This window comes from Notamacropus eugenii, chromosome 3, assembly GCF_028372415.1.
Source record: "Notamacropus eugenii isolate mMacEug1 chromosome 3, mMacEug1.pri_v2, whole genome shotgun sequence".
Taxonomy (NCBI): Eukaryota; Metazoa; Chordata; class Mammalia; order Diprotodontia; family Macropodidae; genus Notamacropus; species Notamacropus eugenii.
The window spans coordinates 413,150,450-413,173,258 of record NC_092874.1 but is presented as its reverse complement, the minus strand read 5'-3'; the positions used below and the strand labels follow the sequence as shown (position 1 = coordinate 413,173,258).

General features: G+C 37.5%; 1 protein-coding gene and 1 long non-coding RNA gene across 8 annotated transcripts in view; one reads left to right on the top strand and one right to left on the bottom strand.

The window, feature by feature from the left end:
- The window catches only part of LOC140497331 (uncharacterized), a 36,684-nt gene extending 23,187 nt beyond the window's left edge, over window positions 1–13,497 (bottom strand). The window contains exons 1-3 of one of the 2 annotated variants that reach the window (XR_011964620.1): window positions 13,348–13,497; window positions 12,411–12,520; window positions 4,887–4,989 (exon numbers count right to left, since the gene is read on the bottom strand). This is a non-coding gene — a long non-coding RNA (uncharacterized lncRNA). The other variant, XR_011964619.1, reaches the window with a different exon arrangement.
- Window positions 13,479–20,146, top strand: FIGNL1 (fidgetin like 1). 6 transcript variants are annotated; one of them, XM_072598157.1, is made up of 2 exons: window positions 13,479–13,557; window positions 17,154–20,146. In XM_072598157.1, the coding sequence occupies exon 2, from the start codon at window positions 17,164–17,166 to the stop codon at window positions 19,156–19,158; it is 1,995 nt and encodes a 664-aa protein (XP_072454258.1). In that variant the 5' UTR covers window positions 13,479–13,557; window positions 17,154–17,163; the 3' UTR covers window positions 19,159–20,146. The 6 variants fall into 6 exon arrangements, with proteins under 6 accessions (XP_072454258.1, XP_072454257.1, XP_072454259.1 ...); XM_072598156.1 differs by having other exon boundaries at window positions 13,484–13,696; XM_072598158.1 differs by having other exon boundaries at window positions 13,537–15,360.
- Window positions 20,147–22,809: the final 2,663 nt, after the last annotated feature.

Genomic DNA, 22,809 nt, shown 5'->3' with positions numbered 1-22,809 from the left:
TCACAAAACAAAACCAAAAGAATGAAAAAATGGAAGATAATGTGAAATGTCATTGGAAAAACAACTGACCTGGAAAATAGATCCAGGAGAGACAATTTAAAAATTATGGGACTACCTGAAAGCCATGATCAGAAAAAGAGCTTAGACATCATCTTTCATGAAATTATCAAGGAAAACTGCCCTGATATTCTAGAATCAGAGGGCAAAATAAGTATTCAAGGAATCCACCGATCACTGCCTGAAAGAGATCCAGAAAGAGAAACTCCTAGGAACGTTGTGGCCAAATTCCAGAGTTCCCTGGTCAAGGAGAAAATATTGTAAGCAGCTAGAAAGAACAATTCAAGCATTATGGAAATACAATCAGGATAACACAAGATCTAGCAGCTTCTACATTAAGGGATCGAAGGGTGTGGAATATGATATTCCAGAAGTCAAAGGAACCAGGACTAAAACCAAGAATCACCTACCCAGCAAAACTGAGTATAATACTTCAGGGGAAAAAATGGTCTTTCAATGAAATCTGGGGCTTTCAAGCATTCTTGATGAAAAGACCAGAGCTGAAAAGAAAATTTGACTTTCAAACACAAGAATGAAGAGAAGCATGAAAAGGTAAACAGCAAAGAGAAGTCATAAGGGACTTACTAAAGTTGAACTGTTTACATTCCTACATGGAAAGATAATATTTGTAACTCTTGAAACTTTTCAGTATATGGGTAGTGGGTGGGATCACACACACACACACGCACATGTGCACACACACAGAGACAGAGTGCACAGAGTGAATTGAAGAGGATGGGATCATATCTTAAAAAAATGAAATTAAGCAGTGAGAGAGAAATATATTGGGAGGAGAAAGGGAGAAATGGAATGGGCTAAATTATCTCTCATAAAAGAGGCAAGCAAAAGACTTTGTAGTGGAGGGAAAAAGAGGGGAGGTGAGAGAAAAACATGAAGTTTACTCTCATCACATTCGACTAAAGGAAGGAATAAAATGCACACTCATTTTGGTAGGAAAACCTATCTTACAATACAGGAAAGTGGGGGATAAGGGGATAAGCAGGGTGGGGGGGGATAATGGAAGGGAGGGCATTGGGAGGAGGGAGCAATTTGAGGTCAACACTCATGGGGAGGGACAGGATCAAAAGAGAGAATACAAGCAATGGGGGGCAGGATAGGATGGAGAGAAATACAGTTAGTCTTATACAACACGACTATTTTGGAAGTCATTTGCAAAACTACACAGATATGGCCTATATTGAATTGCTTACCTTACAAAGGGAATGGGTGGGGAGGGAGGGAGGAAGAGAAGTTGGAACTCAAAGTTTTAGGAACAACTGTCGAGTACTGTTCTTGCTACTAGGAAATAAGAAATACAGGTAAAGGGGTATAGAAAGTTACCTGGCCCTGCAGGACAAAAGAGAAGATGGGGACAAGGGAAGGGAGGGATGATAGAAGAGAGGGCAGATTGGTGATAGGGACAGTTAGAATATTTGGTGTTCTGGGGTGGGGGGAGGGGGCAAATGGGGAGAAAATTTGGAACCCAAAATTTTGTGAATATGAATGTTAAAAGTTAAATAAATAAATTAAAATTAAAAAAAAAAAACAACAACAAAACAAAACAAAAAAAAAAAAAGAGCATAGGATTAGTCACCTAGAAGCTGGGGTTCAAATATTACCTCAAGCAGTTATGCTATGTAAGTTTAGCCAAGTCATTCAGTATTTCTTATTTATAGAATGTAGATCATGATGCTTTGATGTCTTACCCCCCACTTACCAGCCAATGATCTCCAGCAATGAGGAGAGATGGACTTTAGGACTTGAGATTACATTGATATTTGCATGCAGAATTGTTGTGAGAAAAATGTTCCATAAACCTGAAAGTTCTCTCTATTTACATAAATGTGGCATTACTATAAATGAAGCTTCATAAATAAAATCAATGGAAGTCTTCTAAATGATAAACCTTTCTAAAAACCATTTTAAAAGGGTATATTTCTCTCATTATATATTACAAATATGTTTTCCTTGTTCAATAGGCCCTTGCCTCCTGATTCTTCTTCCTAACTTCATCCTTACCATATCCTGCATTTAGATGCTATTTTTCATTTGAAAAGTATGGAAACAAATTAGAATAGGCAGAAACTGTATGATCCCCAGAGCCACTGAATAAAACTTGGCTGTTTTTTTGCCTACTCTTTCCTTTCTAATTTCACATTTTTCCCTTTAAGGCTTATTACATAGGTGAACTGTACTGGCAGGCAAGGGTGCATACTGTCTGGGGCCATTTTATCCCTTGGCTCAAAAACAAATGAGATCACTCAAGTGTACTTTGAAATTTACTTGATTCAGTGCTTATAAAATTCATGAATATGGAAATGAGGAGAGAATTACAGCTGCCTGGAAGAAGAACTCTTCACCAGGCTGACCAGTATTCTTTGCTCGCAATATACTCCTAAAATAAAACAAGTTATGTGACCTAGAGGAAGGAATGGTGGGTAGTTGGTTATGTACATATTCAAGCACTAAACCGTCTATTTATAACACAAAATAATCTCTTAAAATGATCTTTGTACAAAAGACAAAACACAGATTGTGTTCTTTTGGCATTTTGTTTAGCTCACATAGTATCATCCTATAAAGTAGAATTAGAAGGGATCCTGGACATCACGTAGTCCCATTATCTTCTACAGGTACAACAAACCAAGACCCAGAGAGATAAAATGACGGATTGATAGTAAATGGCAGATCAAGGATTCAGATTCACAGCTGCTAACTCCAGACCTATTTCCAGCATCATGCTTTAGTGCATACATTTATCTCTAATCTATTGATTTATATCTTTTTATTGGGGTATCATGGAAAGACCATTGGACTTAAGAGACAGAAAGTTTTGATTTGCGTAGCCTTGCCATTTAATAGCTGCATGATTTGGGGCAATTCAATTAAGCTCTTTAAGTCTTAGTTTCTTCACCTCTAAAACAGAAATATTAACATTACCTACTTTATAGAATTGCTGTAAGAATTAAGTGATGTAAGGAAGAATTTGGTCAAAAAGAAGTTAGCTTCAGAAGGATAAGACAGGGAGGCATGGTTAGAAATCAATTTTTCTGAAAAAAAAAAAACATCTGTTGCTTTTTTTTAGTGGACCATAAGCTCATTGTGAATGTGATGCAACTGCCAAAAAATAAAAAAGGTAATGCAATCTTGGACTGCATTAAGAAGGGCATGGTTTCCAGAAATAGGGAAGCGATCATCCCACTGTACTCTGCTCTCAGACTTCATTTTGGATATTATATTAAGCTCTGGGCACAGAAAGACATTGTTAAACCAAGAAGGTGAAGATAAAATTATATTAAGATCTGTTGAAAGAACTGTGAATATTTAGCTTGAAGAAAACTCATGGTGAGATATGAAGTCTTTTTTTTTAGTAATTGAAGTACTGTCTTTGGAGGAGGGATTGGATTTGTTCTACTTGGGCTTTTGGGGCAGAATCTGGTGCATAAAAGTTGCAGAATCAAATTTAGTCCTGATGTCAGGAAGAAACATTCTTAATAGAGTTGTCAAAAAGTGGAATGAGTTGCCTCAAGAAGTGATAGGTTCCCCACTTTGAAGGTCTTCAAGCAGAGCATGGGAGATCATTTTTTGGGTGTGTTATGATGAAGATTCCACTAAAGTCCTTTCCAACTCTCAACCTTTGTGATTCTGTGACTTCTTCCGTATGTTTGCCACAAAGGCAATTTATCCCCAGTGTTGTGGGACCCTTCCTCATTTTCTCAATATCATGAGCATATCAATTTATTAATTAGTTACTATGTGTCAGGCACTGTGCTAGGCACCGGTTATACAAAGAAAACAAAAATGAAAAACAGTTCTCAACTTCAAAGAGCTTACACGCTAATGGAGGAGCCATGCATACAATAGATATGTATGGGCTGCTCATTAGATTAACCCTAGCTCTCACCATGTGACCATCCTATCTTCTTTTTCCATCATACATTTCTTTGATGACAACATATTCTGGTTCTTCTGTATAGTTCTTTACTTTTTATGCCAATAATTATTCTATTTATGGAAATTTCAAGGATGACAAATGTCTAGCAGTAGAGATACACCTTGTAAACTGCGGCTCCTTCTTTGCTCACACGCACACATATCATTCTAAAGCTCTCTGGATGTTATAGTCTATGCATGAGATTAGTTTTCTAGGACTTGGAGTCATACAACACAACCAGTAAAGTATTGGTATTAAAAAGATAGGTTTTTGTTTCAGAGACAAATCTGGAATAATTTAAAGAGCTCTACAATTTCCCAAAGGCATGGCATTACAACCCATGGCACTGCAGATTATATCAACTGTAAAATAAGTGAGATCTTTTTTTTTTCCCAATAAGAAAGTCTCTATTTTTTTTAATAGTATTTTATTCCCCCCACAATTACATGCTAAGACAATTTCCAGCACTCATTTTTTACAAGATTTTGAGTTTCAAAGTTTTTTTTCTCTCCCTGCTCCCTTCTTCCTAAAATGGTAGGCAATTTGATATAGGTAATACATGTGCTATCATGTAAAGCATAAAATATGTGAGATCTTACAAATGATAAGAAATAATAGGATTTACATTGCTGACTAATAATTTAACAGGAAAGCAACACAGGAGATCATAATGGATACATACATATGTACACACACGTATATATACACACATGTATAAATATATATATATATATGTATACACACACAAATCATTAGTTTTGTTCTATTTAGTCCTGAAAAGCAGGGGTAGGAGAAATAGGTGGGAATTTCAGAAGGGCATATATATATACTCCAAAAACCAAACCAAAACAAAACTTCCTAAGAATCAGACCAAAAAAAGAAATGGAACGATTACCTTGGTTTACCACACACTGGAGATTTTCAGGTTCAGTGCAATGATCACTTGTTCAGGCACAAGTTGTACAAGATACATTCTGGAATCCCTTTCAACTCAGATTCTGTGTTACAGATAAACATATTATTACAATAGAATTTGCATGCTGATGTAAATTTTTTTCTTATCAATGATATCACATAATTTATTAGTCAAAATATATGAAAAGAAACCTAACACTTAGATGGAGATGTTGTTTGAATAGTGAACAGCTCTAGTACTTCCCTTAGCTGGCCCACACCCCAGTGTGGGTGCCATCACTCTTTCCCAGATATGACCTAAATGAAATACTATTTGTATTAAACCTAGGTCTTCCTGACTTCACTTCTATCTAAATTTTATTGAGAATTTTTATTCCAGGCAATTCATCCTATTATAAATCTCTTCCACAAACACTTCCTTGTTTCCCCGGGCTAAAAATGTTTTCCCTTCTTTCCTTAAGTTTTCCAGTAAATATTTGTCTGGATTTCTCCTTAGCAAGATCCAAGATTACTCATAAATAAGCCAACATATCCTATTCTAAAAATCCATATAATAAAAATACAGCAAAAAGATGAATAAAAACAACTTGCTATTCAAACCATGACATGCAAAAGTCTGGTTAGTTTATTGAGTTAGTACATTAGTACGCATCTAACAGGGATACTACATATAGACAATTAATTGGGCCCAGAATTGAACTAGAGAAATAGATTGTATTCAGTAAGCTGTGCAATGTCTTCAACAATAACACATTCTTAACAGAAAAGAACATCTTTTAAAAAACAAAAACTTTCCTACTGACAAAAATTTCTTTAGGTTATTAATCTTGGAATATTACAATTTCAGATGAATCAAAGTTTTTCGTTTCTTTTTCTTTCTAGTGCCCGTACTTAAACGCTTGCTGATTAGTTACCTCACTGGGTGACCCAAAGGATTATGTTGAGACATAAAATGGGTGCAATTAAGTGGCAGCATATTTCCAATAATGACCCACAAGTGAGAAGCTGCATATGAGTTATCATTAAGGAAATGTAAGATCAGAAAAGGAGGTGGGTTGGCCACACAGCAAAAGTAAGGGATACTAGATCTATGGACCATGTGCTGCACTGGTACCCATGAAATGCAAAAATATCTAGAGGGCCTCTAGAATGTTGAATAGTTCCCACTATGGAAGTCTTCTAGGAGAAAATTAACAAGAATTATATGGGATGAGAAAGTATAGATGAGTTGCAATCTGTACCAACGGTGGTAACAGTCATGTTGATACATGAGAATTATTAAAATAAACCTTGAACATCCTTATTTCTTCAATGAATAATTTGTGGCTTGATTTCCAAGTAATTCATTTATTCAATTTATTTCAATTTATTCAGCAAGTGTTTACGAAGTGTCTCCTATGACCCACACTGCTGAATTTATATTTTTATTTCATGTAGCTTGTTGGGATGAGTTTGCTTGAGCCACTGTATTACTTAACCAAACCACATCTTTCAAGTATCAAAAGGTGAACGATAGTTCTAGTAAGTCAGGAATTGTTGTAACAAACTGTTGATAAAGAATGTTTTCATGTGTTCTATATGTTTTTGAAATATAAAACACATTCATTCTAGTCATACCTCCCTTATTTTTTTAGATTTTATGTTTGTTCAGGCCTTTTTTTCTATCCTGAAGAATCCTTGTCTTTTTACACTGTCCTAGAAGCTACATTTTACTTTTCATTTGATCATTTTGGGATTCCTTTTCTGGAACTTCACCCACTCTAGTTTTTCTCAGAATGGCAATAACAAAGGCAAGAGGCATTTCAGCATTATCCATATTAAGATAAAATAATGGCTAAGATTTGTTTCCAAGATTCTTTTAATGATTTCTGTGGAGCCTTCAGAGTGGCCAGTTCTCAATGCTGTATAGAGTATAGTGTGACTTTTAGCTATGCATGAAGAAAAATGACTGATTAACGTGAAGTTAGCCATGAAAAGACCTTTATTCTTCAAATTTTTCTTTTTTATTACATATAATTACTTATATAACTTATAACTGAATGACATTTTCACTAGTTATGTATAATTAGAAGCAAAAACTTTACTTCATTATTACCTAATATGAGAAATGAAACAAACGAACAGCTTTTTATGGTGCTCCTTTTCTATTTTTTAATTTTTGTCAGAATCTTTTTGTCTGCTGAGGCCAATTAAGACATTTTATGAAATCTTTTTTTTTTTTTTGAGTAGTTTTGGACTTAAGACATCTGTATTTTTTCTTTTAGAACTTCATTATAAAGACTGTATAGTAGTATAAATACTGTCTTTTGGGTCATTTTGCTAATCCAACTAGGCTAAGATAGAAGGAAACATAAACCAACGCACAAAAAAAATGACAATTTAAGCCTGAAACCTAAATTCATATTATACGTTTTTTTAATTTAACTGTTTTTGTCTTAGTGCATTAATGATAAATTTTTCCTTTTTTGAATAGTCTAGAGTACAAGAAAAGAAGTAAATCCAATGATATTGTCTTATTTTTAAATCCATGCTTCCTCCATTTTATTGTTAGCTATGTTAATTCATTTTGAAAAAAATGAACTTTCATTTATTTCATAGTTTAAAAGAGTTTTGCAAACATACTAAAGATAAAATAATACCAATTAGAACATATGATTGTTTTTCAGGAGTCCTGTTTTTTGATGTTTCATTAAAGAATTTTAGACAACAATAAAAACTTTCAAGTTTCCATAATGTTTTCCTTCACAATAATCTAGTGTAGTAAGCATTCTCTTCATTTTAAAGATGTGAAAGCTGAGGCACTAAGAAAGTAACTTATCTTCAATTATATATAATGTATTAAAAAAAGTAGCTCATCTTGAATCATATGCAATGTATTAAAATACCTATATGCAAAATGAGACTATACAGATGATAACAACAGACAGTTCAAGTACTTAGTGTGAACACAGACAATGGATTACTGGAGATACAATATTAAATAAGGTTGCCAGATTTTAGAGAAGGCACTATTCTATCCCTACCAACTACCAACCAAATGCCATTCACAAGTCGGCCAAGTCGGGGCAACCTGAAGCAGCAACACTCTTAAAGGAGAGACTGGAGTTCACAAGTGCCAGTTAGGTCAGGCCGTGTTAACTACTATTTTCTACAGTCTCTGATGGGGACATTCTAGGACCCTGAACTCTTATGCCTAAGGATTGGCAATGATTCTAGTTTACTGTCCTTGGTCATTATTCTGGGAAAAAACTCCTGTGGAGATGCAGCCTAGCAAATGGCAGTTGTTACAGCCTTATCTACTGAAAATTTAGAAAAGAAAGTCCTTGTCACTCTCAAATGGTTTGACATCAGAAACTGATATTTTACTGGGGGAAAGGAAGAGGCATTACTATCTGCTTTGAAGTCACATCTTAAGGACCACAGAACTTTTCATCTGACTTGTAGCTCTGATAGACTGTAAGCCCCTTGAGGGCAGGGATTATTTCTTAGTGCTATTTGTATCACTAGCACTTAGCACAAAGCCTAAAAAATCTTTGGTGACTGAGAGCTGAATTCTTCCCTAAGTGTTGTATTCATTACAATGTGTGTTCCTTGAGAGCAAGGCCTATTTTATTTTCTTATTTTGATCCTTCTCATTTAGTACATATAGTACTTAAAAAGTTTTTTGCCTAACTTGTTGAATACCCAACACTTAGCATATAAGTACTTAACAAATGTCCTTTTCATTCATTCATGATGTTAGAGTAGATAAATAGAGGATGTGTTAACAGTGTACTAACATAGGTCAGAGCTAAGTCAATTTCTCTGGAATCATGGATAGTCACTGCACGGACTACCACAAAGACAGCTGCTATAAATACATTCCTATATACGGCTCCTTTTCCTTTCTACTGGATATTTTTGGGGATAAGTATAGAAGTAAGGGTATTGTTGGATCAAAGGGTACGTACAAGTTAGTAACTTTGGGGGCATAATTTCAAATTGCATTCTAGAATAGCTGTATCAAGTCATAGCTCCACTAACAGGGCATTAATGTGCCTGGTTACAAATGTCCAACATTTGTAACTTTCCTCTGTTATCTTTGCCAATCTGATGGGTATGAGATGGGACCTCAGAGTTGCTTTAATTTGTACTTCTCTAATAGTGATTTGAACTTTTTTTTTATTGTTGATAGTTTGATTTTTCTTTTGAAAACTGCCTGTTCATATCCTTTGACAATTTATCTATTGGGAAATGCTTCTTTTTATAAATTTGAATCAGTTTCTTAGATTTACATATTGGAGATGAGATCTTTATCATAGAAACTTGCTGCAAAGTTTTGCCTCCTGGTTACTGCAATGGTAATTTAAATGGGAAGACCTTTCCCATTCATTAATAGGACCATGTGACCTGCTTGAATCACATGGAAGCCTAAGTCACATGGAGTAGGAGGAGCTTGCTGAACATGGAATAGGAAGGGTGTAGCAGAACTGGGAGGAAGTCAGTGAGAGCAGTTAGGAAGGGGAGAGGGAGGACACAGGTAAGCAGAGAGCTAGGCTTGTGAATGTTTGTTTATGAGAAAGCCCTAGGGGGTTGGGGGAGGTTCCGGAATGGCTTTGTGTCCTGCAGTGATAATGTGTATTGACTTCTTGGCTACTATGATGGATTTGTCTTTCTGGTGTTTGAATGAATGCTTTTTCTTCTGCCTTCTATATGGAGAGTCTGTTATACTTTGCAGTTGAGAACTATACCGGCATATTCATAGTCACGACCAGTGCTGTGAATATTGCCTTGACTATGCAGTTACCTATTCCATTATATCTTACCTGTATTAGTTCTGTTTGTGAAAAACCTTTTTAATTTTATGTAGTCACAACAGTCTATTTTATCTTTTATGATCCTCTCTATACCTTGTTTTGGTCACAAACTCTTCCCCTGTCCACAAATCTGAAAGGTAATTTCTTCCTTGCTTCTTTCCATAATTTGTTTGTTATGTGATCTTTTATATCTAATTCATGCAATCATTTGGATTTATGGATCTGGTTTATGGTGAGAAGTGCTAATCCAACTCTAGGATTCTTAACCTGGGGTCCATGAACTTGTTTAAAATTTTTTTGACAACTGTGCTTCAATATAATTATGTTTCTTTGCAATTTTAAATTACATTTAAAAATATTATTCTGAGGAGTCTGTAGACAACAACAGACTGCAGAAGAGGACCATGACACTAAAAAGGTTAGGAACTCTTGGTCTAAAAATAAATTTTACCAGACTACTTTCCAATTTTTTCCAGCAGGTTTTTTTTTTGGTCAAATACTGATGAATCCTTACCTTACTAGGCAGGGTCACTGGATTTAAAGAATATTAGCCTACTATGCTAGTTTCCATTTGTATAATATGTACCTAATCTATCTTATTGACCTCTTCATTTCTTAACTAGTACAAAATAATTTTGATGATTATAGCTTCGTAGCATAGTTTGATATTTAATACTACCAGGTTCCCCACCTTTCCACTCCCCCCCATTATTTCACATGAGATTCATCACTATGCTGATGATTTCCAGATCAATATATCCAGTCCTAATTTCTTTGATGAGCATTAGTCCTGCACCACCAACCTCTTTGAACATCTTGAATTGAATGTACGTAAGAATCTCAAACTCTGCATGTCCAAAACAGAAGTCATTTTTCCTCATCCCTCAAGCACGCCTGAACTTCCCTATTACTGTGGAGGTAGCTACCACCTTCCTATTCACTCATGTAACCTTGGTGTCATCTTAGACTTATCAGCTCTCATTCATCAAAAATACTTAATCCATTGTCAAACCTTACAGTCTCTACTTTCACAATATCTGTCCTATGATCCCTTCCTCTCCACTCACACAGACACAATTCAAGTCTAGGCTCTCATTATTTCTCTCTCAACTACTGAAATAATGTTCTAATTGGTCTCCCTGACTCAAGCTTCTCCCACACTTTAATATGAACTCTTAATACTCCCTACTCAGTTACCAAAATGATCTTCCTAAAGCACAGGTCTGGCTATGCCATCTCCTACCTCCTAACACACAGACACACACACACACCTCAGCTGCTCTAGGATCAAATATAAAATCTTTCTGTTTACCATTTAAAGCCTTTCACAACCTGGATCTTTTTTATCTCTCCTGTTTTCTGACACTGCTTCACTCTCAGCACCCTATGATCCAACAAGCCTGTCCTGCTTGATGTCCCTTAAGACACTCCATCTCCTGACTCCATGCTTTTGCACTGGCTATTCCCTATGCCTGGAATGTGTTCCCTCCTCATCTCTGCCTCCTGGAAGTCTTGGTTAAAATCCCACCTTCTACAGCAAGCCTTTCCTGATCTCCTTTAATGCTAGTGCCTTCCTTCTGAAGGCTATCTATTTCTCCAGTACATATTTTGTTTGTACACAGCTGTTTGCAACAATGTCTCCCAAATTAGATTGTGAGCTCCAGGAAAGCTGGGTCTGGTGTTTCCTTTCTTTGTATCATCAACAAACAGCACGGAACCCAGCCACAAGTACTTTTACTATGTATCATGAGCTGGGGGTGGGGTACAAGTCCTTAATGAGTTCACATTCTAATGGTGGGAGATAACTTGTAAATAAAGAGGTATGGGAAGGATGGAAGGTAATCTTAGAGGGTATGGAAAGCTATGCTGACTCAGTGACCTACTGTTCCTAGACCAGTTTGTCAAAAGCATTGGGGGAAGCTTCACCCAGTGTGCAGTTTTGTATTACCTGTTATTCATCATGCATCAAGTCACCCCTTACTTATTTGTATACACCTGGCAATTGTCACATACTTGCTACCTTGAGATGTAATAGCCCTTCTTTTCCCTACCCCCTTTTGTAAGTTTAAAAATTTGTTTTAAACTCAAATACAAAATAAGAAAGAAAAAAACGACCCTGTACATAGCATAACATGAGAGTATTGAATATAAAACAATAAATTTGCATTCCCAGAAAACCTATATAATAAGTACTGCACATTGCTTTCAAAGCTGTCCAGTTTTTTTCTTTGCTTCCTTGTAGGTTTTCTTTTATTCTCTGCTGTGTACTTCTAGCTATATTTTTCTCCTCCCCCAAAGAAGGCTACAATTAAATCCAGATATACATACATACATACACATACAACATACAGTTTTTTTAAACATACACATAGATACAAAAATATACATCCATAGATCTATATGTAAGACCATACTATGCATATTTCTACTTCTCTGTTTCTCTGAAGGTGGGTAACACCTTCTTTCCATGTTTTTCATTGGGGGAGACTGAGTCTTCCCTTGTTTTTCTAAATCAATTAGCTCATCATTTCCTATATCACAGCAATATTCCAACATAATCACACTGGATTTGGAATATCATTTATGAAATTTTCACCCCAATGTTCTGCATTCCTTATATTCTTGGCTACATAGGTTTTATTTATACAAGAAAATTTTAATTTAAAATAACCAAAATTATGCATTTTACCCTTCAACAATGTGCTCACCTTATAATATAGTTGACTGTCTCATACTATTGCATTTGCTTCCTTTATATCTTTTTCTCCCTGGCTTCTCTGAAGTTCTTGACCTGTTCTTCCTTTGTTATTACTTTTTTCTAACTCAGTAAGATTTTTTTAAAAAATAATTTAATTAGAATGGCATTACATAAGTAGGCAAGATTGTCATTATTCTATTTGCTTTATCTACCCATGAACAATAAATATTACTTCAATTATTCAGATGACTTTATCTGCAGAAAAATTGTATGTGCTCACCCCTTTTTGCTTACACAGACTTGTCTGAACTGTCTATCTCATTACAAAAGTTATCAATAAAAGATGGCTCCATCTTAAATCTGATCTGCGTCCAAGTTGTACTTTATAAACTTTTAATTCTTTTTGTCCTAAATGTTAACCCCTTAATCTGGGGAAAGCCGGAACAAAGAATTTTCTTTCTAAACAAAGGAAGGCAGTAGCTTCAGGAACAAGCCACAGATTTTAGAGTCACAGGACCTGGGTTCAAACCCCCTTCCAGCTACTAAGATTTATTTTTTGTACCTTCAGCGTCTGAAACACAGTAAGTGCTCAATGAATGCTGCTGACTGATTTCTTTGTATCCCTAAGCGCTTATTACAGCGTCTGGTACACAGGGAGTGCTCAATAAATGCTGCTGATTCCTTATTAGAGTCTCTGGAACACAGTAAGTGCTCAATGAATGCTGTTGATTGATTTCTTTGTATCCTAAGCGCTTATTACAGCGTCTGGTACACAGTGAGTGCTCAATAAATGCTCTTGATTCCTTATTAGAGCGTCTGGAACACAGTAAGTGCTTCATAAATGCTGACTGTTTTCTTGGCACTCACATCTAGGGAGGCCTTAATAAATGTCTTTTGATTGATGGATGGATTGAATGGGTTTGAATCCCAATTCTGTTACTAACTACCTGTGTGCGCCTCACTTTCCCCAGGCAAGCCCGTCCTCTACTCCGACGCCGCACAGGCGGCCGGCCGGGAGCCGCGCAGGACGCTGCGTGCGTTGGGACGCTGCACGTAGACGTCGCCGCGCGCACACGCGCGTGCGTGCTTACGCACGTGCCGGGCCCGCCCACTCCCGCTCGGAGGCGCGGTCCCAGGCTGGACTCTCGCGCGTGCAGGTGGCGGGTGACGGTTGGGACCGTGGGCGTGGGGGGGAAATCCCTTCTCTAGACTCCGAGCTGAGGCGCGGTGGACTCGGGGAACCCCTTACCCTGTCCCGCCCCTCGGCTTTCTCCCGGGTCCCCCTCAAAGCGGGAGGTAGGTAGGTCTGAGAAGGAACAGCGGGCCGCCGCCGTCTTCTTCCCGGGGAAACTGAGGCACGGACCCCTCCCCCAACGGGCCTGCGTTTCCGGCCGCCTCCGGGTTCTCCCAGGACTCCCCACCTCTCACCGCCTCCGGCCTGGGGTGGGGGAAGGCAGACCCCGAGGGCCGCCGGGAACTGGCCCGCCTTCGGGCCGGTAACGTTTATGAAGCCCCAGCCGGGGTCGTTAAGGACGGACGCCCAGGTCTGGGCTGTGGAGCGTTTATTAAGCGCCCACGGTGTGCCACGTACCGTGCTGGGTGTCACGGAGGGGAGGCCGGAGCTTAAGGAAAGAGCGAAGCCGTTGGAGTCTGCCTTGAGCGTTTCGTGCCTTGGTTTCCCCGCTTGTAAAACTCTATCAGGCGGCCCGTAAGGTCCATGTGGGCCTCAGCGCTGGGACCCGCTCTGAGGCCTGGCCCTGCCACGACTCCATTAAATTCGTAAGCACGAAGCACCCACCGTGCCCTCGGCCCCTCGGCCTTGTGCGGTCCGTGACGTGCCCAGAGGAGCGGGCTTCGTGGGGCCTTGAGCGAGTCACTGCGCCTCCCTGGAGTCTAGATTTGACTTCTCTAAAATAGGTCGGATCGTTAAATGTTTCGCGGGGAGGCCTCTTCCAGCCTTAGGTTAGTTACCCCGTGTAAGGTGCTTGGTTTTGTGGAGCTTGAGTGATCCTAGGAAAAAAAGGAGAATATAGAAGGGGACTTGGCTGGCAACACAGTTTTGAGTGATGTAAGGGAAAGAACTCTGGATTTGCAGTCTAGATGCGTGGTAAGACTCAAGTCTTGGCTCTGTGACTTTGGACATCATTGGAGCTTCTTGATGAAAGCTGGTTCCCATTGTTTTTTGATCTCTGAGCTCTTTTCAATTACCCCCCCCCCCAAAAAAAGTATTACAAATTGTTAGGATAATTTAATATACTACTCACAGTCTTTTAGATTTATGCTTGAAGATAACTTTTGCCCCCCAAAACTCCAAATCACTTCAGAAACACTTAAAGCATGCGTATGCTTGTCACAAAGTATACTTTTAACATCATTTGGTATTTATTTGATACTTAAAACACTATAAAAGAATTTTTATTATGAACCTTTCAGACCATCTTTGCTAACCCCTAAATTGGGAGCCGCTGGATTAGGGAAATGGCATGGTCAGATCTGAGATTTAGGAAAATCATTTTAGCCGATGTTTCAAGGATGCTTTGATCTCTAGTAGAGACCAGGTTGTAGGCTTTTGAAATATGTATATCTGGGGAGGGCTTGAATCAAGGGATCTTTGAGAGAATAGAGAAATGTAAGATGTAAGAAATGTAGGGATTGAGGAAAGTCCATTGTATCTTGCAATCAAGAGAGCCGGTTTAGTTGATAACTTGAAAAAAAAAAGTTTGAAAGAAAGGACTGAAGTTGCATTGTAAGAATTTAGTAGGGGAAGTGAAATCAGTGTAACGTAGCTTTTTCTTGGGAATTTGACTTTGGGAAGTGGAGAAAGATTGCTAATGGAGCAGCTTGAAGGGATGGGTCTTTTAAAATGCATAAACTTTTTCTGGTTTTAAGAACCTTTTAAGTTAAAAGCTTTAGGACTTGATTTTTTACGATAATAGCTTGCTGGTAACAAACACTTTAAGGTATGTACATGTCATCTTATTTGATCCTTGCTCCTTCCATTTTATTGATGAGGAAACTGAGGCAGAGAGAGGCTAAGTGCCCAGGGTCACCCAGCTAGTAAAGGGGCCAAGGCAGGATTGGAACACAGCTCTTCCTGGCAGCAAGTCTAATAATACTCTATACCCTGTGCCACCTAGCTGTTTTAAGTATGTGTACTCTAATTGAGGATCTGTGATTTCATGAATATGACTGTTTCTGTCATTACATTCATACCTGCCCATTCTCTGAGTATTCTCTTCCATTTCCCATAATTACGACAGAATATGCTACAGACCTTCCTCTTAAGACATCCTGATCAGGAGCACTGGTGAATTTATCATTCCTTGTCCTTGCCACATGACCAACGCCTCCTGTGTTCCTGTCCTACCATTCTATTGTTCCCCAAATAGTTGTTACTTGTAATTTCATTTGCTAGGTGGAGAGCTACTCCTGTTGACAGAACTTAGTGGCCTGGGGCACTTAGAGGTTAAATGGCTTGCCCCAGAGTCCAGCAAGTGCTATGTATCTAAGGTGGACTTTGAACACAAATTGTACTGAGTTCAGTTCTCTATCATAATTTATTAATTTAGCAACAGGATTTCCTGCCAGTTTCTTTTTAATAATCTTTGTGAGATAATTTGTCAATGATTGCACAGAGTAAATCAAATGTATGAGGTAATTTACTGACTTCTTACTGTGCCTTAGTTATATTAGTACCAGGTGTGGGAAACCTGTGACCTTGAGACCATATGTGGTCCTCTAGGTCCTCAATTGCAGCTCTTTGACTTAATCCAGACTTCACAGAACAAATCCTTTTATTAAGGGAATTTGTTCCATGAAGTTTGTATTCAGGCAAAAGGTTCTTCACCTCTGGTAGGCCATTATTTCACTCAGCATTAGTGATTTCACATTTTTACATAAGGAAACAGAAAGCCATGGATGATAAGCTTATTGATAGTGAGATTAAGTTGTATTTATTGTAGGATTCCATACTGTCTTATTCATAGTACACATTTAATAAGTATTTAATTGAACTTGGCGTTGACCATGTGGAAGTAGGCATAGTAGCATGCAGTCTAGTATTACAGAACTCTTGATTGGCTTCTTTGTACCCCCAAATTGTTGCTTACCCAAGGAACATAGAAGATAGGAAATGCCATTTTGTGTCAAGTTAATTATTAATATTTCTCATTACAGACTTTTTGTTATCTTTATGCTTTTTTTATGATATATGTCGTTTGCAACCTAACAAATTTTGTTCTTAATTTTAGGAAGAACTAGAATATAGCCAAATAACATTTATTTGCGTTTGTGTTTAAACTGAGATCTGTTGTTTTTCTCCAAATAAGAGTTTTAATTATTTTAGAATTTTAAATTCACTACGTGAAGAGTGATATTTATCTGGTAGATTTTTGTTATTGTTTGGTTAGGTGTTTTTTTTTCATTTTTGCTTTGGGCCTGTGATTTTATGAGTATAGACTCTCCCAATTATAGACTGGTAACTTCTCTTATAATTTTGGCGCCTTACATGATTTACTAGTTTTGTGATCATAGGCTTGTGTCAGTGGCAGGTGCTGAATTCAGACTCCAAAGCAAGCAAAAATCTTATCACAATGACTTCTTTTACTTTTTTTTTCTTATAGTCCCTATGTCAGACAGATAATATGAGAATCAAATGAGATGATGTGAATAATGCACTTGGTAATTCTTAAAGTACAATATAAATGTTTGTGATTGATATTGATCTTTTTTCTTTTTTCTTACTTTTTTATAGAACCTCCAAAATGCAGACCCCAAGTACTAGATCTCTGCATTTGAGTGAATGGCAGAAGAATTACTTTGATATAACCTCTGGCACCTGTACACCGAGCCAGAAAGCAGATGCCTTCCGTGCACAGATTTTACGCATTCAGTATGCATTGGCAAATTCTGAGATCTCCCAGGCTTGTGCTACCAAACTCTTCAGAAAATATGCAGACAAATATTCTGCAATTATTGACTCTGACAATGTAGAGATTGGCTTGAATAACTATGCAGACAACATTTTGACTATGGCAAAATGCCAACAAACTGATAGTGGCAAGTGGCAGTCTGGATTAACAATAAATAATGTTTTCAAATTAAATAGTGTCCAAGAGATGATGCAGGCTGGCCGAAAGTTTAAAGATTCTCTGTTGGCACCAACAGATGCATCAACAGTAATCCATAAGGAGGTCAGTGCCTTTGGTTTTTCTAAACCCAAATCTAATTGTACAGAACAAACATTAGGCATTCCAAAGAAACCAGCATCCTTGATCCACTCTCAGAATACTCAGCTACCTGTCATGACCAAAACTACAGATGGTTTTCCTGTATCCTCAGTGCCTTTAGATGAATTGTCCAGTGCAAAGTTCCATGTTACTCCATTATTTGGAAATGTCAAAATGACAGGTGATGCTACAAAAGCCAATACAGTGGTATCAAACATGTCATCAAATCAGTCCTTTTTTCATTCTGAGTATGGAAATCCTGAGAAAAAGAAGACATTTTATGATTCTGGCAATGATGGTACTGAAGCCTTTTGCAAACCCACACTGAATAAGACTCTTAGTAACACAGAAGCCAGTGGCCACAGAGATGAGAGCAGCCTGTCTAGTTTTAAAACTGCAAAAGAACAACTATGGATAGATCAACAAAAGAAAAACCACCAACCCCAACGTGCACCAAGCTTTTCATATGGTGGAGTAAAAAAATCTCTGGGAGCTGGCAGATCTCGGGGCACATTTGGGAAATTTGTTCCTCCCCTAGCCAGACAGGATGGTAGAGATGAGAAAGGAGGAATTCAATGTAAACCTCATGGGGCTGTGCCTACAGAGCCAGCTCATCCAATTGATGAACGTTTGAAGACTCTAGAGCCAAAGATGATTGAACTTATTATGAATGAGATCATGGATCATGGCCCCCCAGTAAACTGGGAAGACATAGCAGGAGTAGAATTTGCTAAAACCACAATAAAGGAGATAGTTGTGTGGCCTATGTTGAGGCCAGACATTTTTACTGGATTACGAGGGCCTCCCAAAGGGATCTTGCTCTTTGGTCCTCCTGGAACAGGTAAAACCCTAATTGGCAAGTGCATTGCAAGTCAGTCTGGGGCAACATTTTTTAGTATCAGTGCTTCTTCCTTGACTTCTAAATGGGTGGGTGAAGGAGAGAAAATGGTTCGTGCCCTGTTTGCTGTTGCAAGATGTCAGCAGCCAGCTGTGATATTTATTGATGAAATTGACTCCTTGTTGTCACAGCGGGGAGATGGTGAGCATGAATCTTCCAGAAGGATAAAAACTGAATTTTTAGTTCAGTTAGATGGAGCAACCACATCTTCTGAAGAACGTATTTTAGTGGTGGGAGCAACTAATAGGCCACAAGAAATTGATGAGGCTGCTCGGAGAAGATTGGTAAAAAGACTGTATATTCCACTCCCAGAAGCTTCAGCAAGAAGGCAAATAGTAAAAAATCTGATGGCCAAGGAGCACTTTTGCCTTAGTGAAGAGGAAATATCCCTGATTGTTAAGCAGTCTGATGGATTCTCTGGAGCAGATATGACACAGCTTTGTCGAGAAGCTTCTTTAGGTCCTATTCGAAGTTTACAGGCAGTTGACATTGCCACAGTCACACCAGACCAAGTTCGTCCAATAGCTTTTGTGGATTTTGAAAATGCCTTCCAAACTGTGCGTCCAAGTGTATCTCTAAAAGATTTGGAACTGTATGAAAACTGGAATAAAACTTTTGGTTGTGGAAAGTAAATGAATGAAATGAAATTTAAGGCAGCTACGTAATATATATTTTTAAAAATTGGGAGCCAAAATTCTCATCATTAAATGATAGTTGAGATCTGCATGCCCCATATGAGACTTTTTTGAGATTTTTTATTTTTTTTGAAGGGGCAACTATAAAGGGAATAGAACATTTTAAATGATTTTTGAAAATCCAAAGATTTTGTATGAAGCTTTCCTTCAGTCACTCTCTTGTGTTTAGGAATGGAATGCCTTTTGGAAGGTCTTACTCTTTAATGTTTTCTTAAAAGAGTGGTAAAATTGAGATTAAAAAAAAGTTAAACTCAAAATCACAGCAAAAAAAAAGCTACTCACCTGAATCAGTACCAGCTGTATGTTTTGTTCCTTAAAATTTATAACCCAACCTCTATTTGTTTTTTTTTCCCTTTCAGCATGATAGACTTTAAAAAATAAAAATATTGAACATTATCATTTTAGGGGCATGTGGAATTTTGTTTTTGCTGTAACTGCTAAATCTTTGAAAAGAACGTTTCTATAGTAATGATATATAATGATAACTAGGAATGATTTGGAATTGGAAATATTTCTGTAGTGTGACATGATAAAAATAACATTAAAGGTGGTCAGTACTTGTAAAAATATTTTGTGAGATAAGAAATTAATCTATGACAATTCATAGCCTGTTAACAGTGTTTTCTTTCAGAAGTAAATATTTTGTATATCTTTTGCAATGATGGATTTAAAAATGTGAATTTTGTTATAAGGTAGAAGAGTAAAAAGATTTGTGTCTCTCCTTATCTGTGGAAGAGTACTTTTTTAGGCTTAAAAAAAAGGATGCCTTTGGTTTATTGGAAAGTTATTTAGTATTTTGTATTATTAAATGTTTTTAGGTAATATCAGAACTACAGTGTAGTTGTTGATAAGTAACCACGTTGTCAACTAGGTATTTTCTGTATTGAAAAAAAAGAAATAAATTATGGACCAAATTGGCATAGAATACTTGACATTCTGAATTCCTTTTCCTGGGGGGAGGGTTTTTATTGCTATCTCTTTCCTTACTTGGAGTCATTTCTCACGTAAACAAAATCATTGATGCTGAAACTATTTCACAGTGTATCTAATGTCATGTTGTAGTAGTCACTTCTGCCACAAGGTGTGGGGTATGTTTTAGTATCTCTTCATTGTTTTTCCAAGTATAACTTCCTTTCTGTGGTCTTTTCATTACATTGTCCTTGTCATTGTGGTTATTTTTCTTGGTTCTCCTAATTTTGCTTTGCATTAATTTCATTTTCCCTTTTTTCTCTTGATTCCTTACATTTGTCATTTCTTACTATAATTTTTTCAACCCTTTGGTAGATGATGGAACATAGTTTCCAGTTCTGTGCTACCACAAGAAATACTGCATTGACCATTTTGTTGTATGTAGGATCTTCCCTTTGCCTTTTTTATGATACTATGTGTTTTGCATAATTCCAAATTAAAAGCAGTGGCAATTGTACTACTCCTCCAACGGTACATATTTTTTCCTCCAGCTACTCCAAAATTGACTTCCTTTTTTTTTTTTTGCACTTTTGCCAGTTTACTTAATTTTAATTTCTATTTCTCCTGGTTTTTAGGATTTTAGAGTATATTTATTTCCATGTAGTCATTTATAGTTTGCAAGATTTATTTGAAAAGTTTAATGTCCTTTTGGTATTGCCTTTTAGTAGCATTTGTCACTTCCTTTTATATTTTGAAGTTCAGCTTTTTAATTTTATGCAATCAAAATTGTCTTTTTTCTTTTATGATCTCCTGTCCTTTGGTTAGTTTTCTGTTACCAAAGTTTTGTAAAGTACTTGATGTTTTCTATTCATTTTTTAGTGTAGCTCTTTATATTAAGGTCATCTATTCATTTTGGATTTTGTGTTGTAAGCTGATAGTTTAATTCTAATTTCTGCCACATTGCTTTCCAGTTTTCCTACTTGTTCATGTAAAAAAAGTTCTTTCTCCAGTAATTTATCTTTTTGGGTTTATCAGACACTGAGCCATTGGTTCTAGAACTCCTTTCTCAATAGCAAAAATAAAGCCTCCTGATTTTAAATCCCAATGTGGATAATGTGGAAAATTACCTAGCCATTTCTATGGCATGCTGCTGATCTCTAGCTTCTCCTAGACCTCAGACTCTCATCCCATATAGGTCTATGGGATCTGACTAATAGTCTTTCACCTTCTCTTTCTCAGACCTAGGTACAGCAAAACTACTGAGCTTTATGAATTAAGTTTGACAAAAGTATGCAGTGTTCCATACTCTTAGACCCCTCCTTCCAATGAAGGGTAGGTAAATGCATTCTTTTTTTTTTCTGAGGGTCAGCTTAGTGATAATTATGCAGTGCTAAGTTTTGTGGTTTTGTTCTTTCCATGTCTATTGTTTTGATTGTGCCTCTTGTTTTTACTGTTTCTCTGTACCTCATTCTGTTGATTCATAAAAGTCCCATGCTTCTTTGAATTTTTGATATTCATTGTTATGTAATAGTGATATATTCTTTTACATTCACATTCTAAAGTTTAGCTTTTTGATGGACATTTACTGTGGGGTAGCTAGTTGGCACAATGGGTAGGGTGCTGGGTCTGGAGTCTGGAACACAAGTTCAGATCTAGTCTCAGACACTAGCTGTATGACCCTGGGCACTTCTGTTTACCTCAGTTTCCGCATTTATTAAATGAGAGTAATGATAGTGTTAACCTTCCAAGACTGTTGTGATGGTCAGATGAGATAATTTAAGTGTTTAGCACAGAGCCTGGCATATGGTGGTATATAAATGTTAGCTATCATTATTATCCTCTTTCCAGATTGAACAATTACTAAAAGCCAACATGTCATACAGCTTCTTTTAGCGTCTTCCCACACATAAAGTTATGTCTGTTTCTCATGTTCTACCATTTGGTGATGATGCCAAAGACTGGTGGTGAGAATTTTCTGGGTCTTGATTAGTAGCTGTGGCTTCTGAGGAGACAGAGGTAGAGTGGTCTATAACATGTGCAGAGTTAGTTGCCAGATTGTATCTTTACAAGGTTTTTCTAGGTGGGAGGGGTGGGGAAGGAGAAGGTGAAATGAAAAAAGTGGATCACTGCTCTTCCCAGGTCTGTTAAGCTTGCCTGTTTATGGGTAACATCAGTGGAGAAAACAAGTGGATGAAGAATGTCTACCGGCTAGTCTGATCTATTGTATCAACAGCTCATAATGCTGTTCTGATCAGTAAGTAGGTAGGGAATGGGACTGGACTTGTAATGTCATTAATATGGGAAACTACTGCATGAGGAACAATTGGTGCAGGTTGGCACCTCTCAAGGGCACCCTGGTACTGCAGCGGATAGAGCACTGCCTGGAGTGGCCAGGAAGCCGTGATTTCAGATTTGGCCTCAGAGGCTTCAGACACTTACTAGCTGTGTGACCCTGGGCAAGTCACTCAAACCCATTTGTGTCAATTTCCTCATGGAAAATGAGCTGAAAAAGGAAATGACAAACCAAGAAAACACCAAATGGGATTATGAAGAGTTGGACGTGACTAAACAACAAAAACTTCTCCAAATTGTAGCCTTAGGCTGCCTAGAGCAGAAAGGTTAAGTGATTTGCATAAGATCATATAGCCAGTATGTGTCAGAGACTGGCTCTCTCTTTTC

Excerpts from the sequence above, each read along its gene's own strand:
- FIGNL1 (XM_072598154.1), top strand. The coding sequence starts at position 14,331 with ATGTTTCGCGGGGAGGCCTCTTCCAGCCTTAG. Across the intron at positions 14,363-17,153 it reads GAGGCCTCTTCCAGCCTTAG|AACCTCCAAAATGCAGACCC; the intron begins GTTAGTTACCCC and ends ACTTTTTTATAG.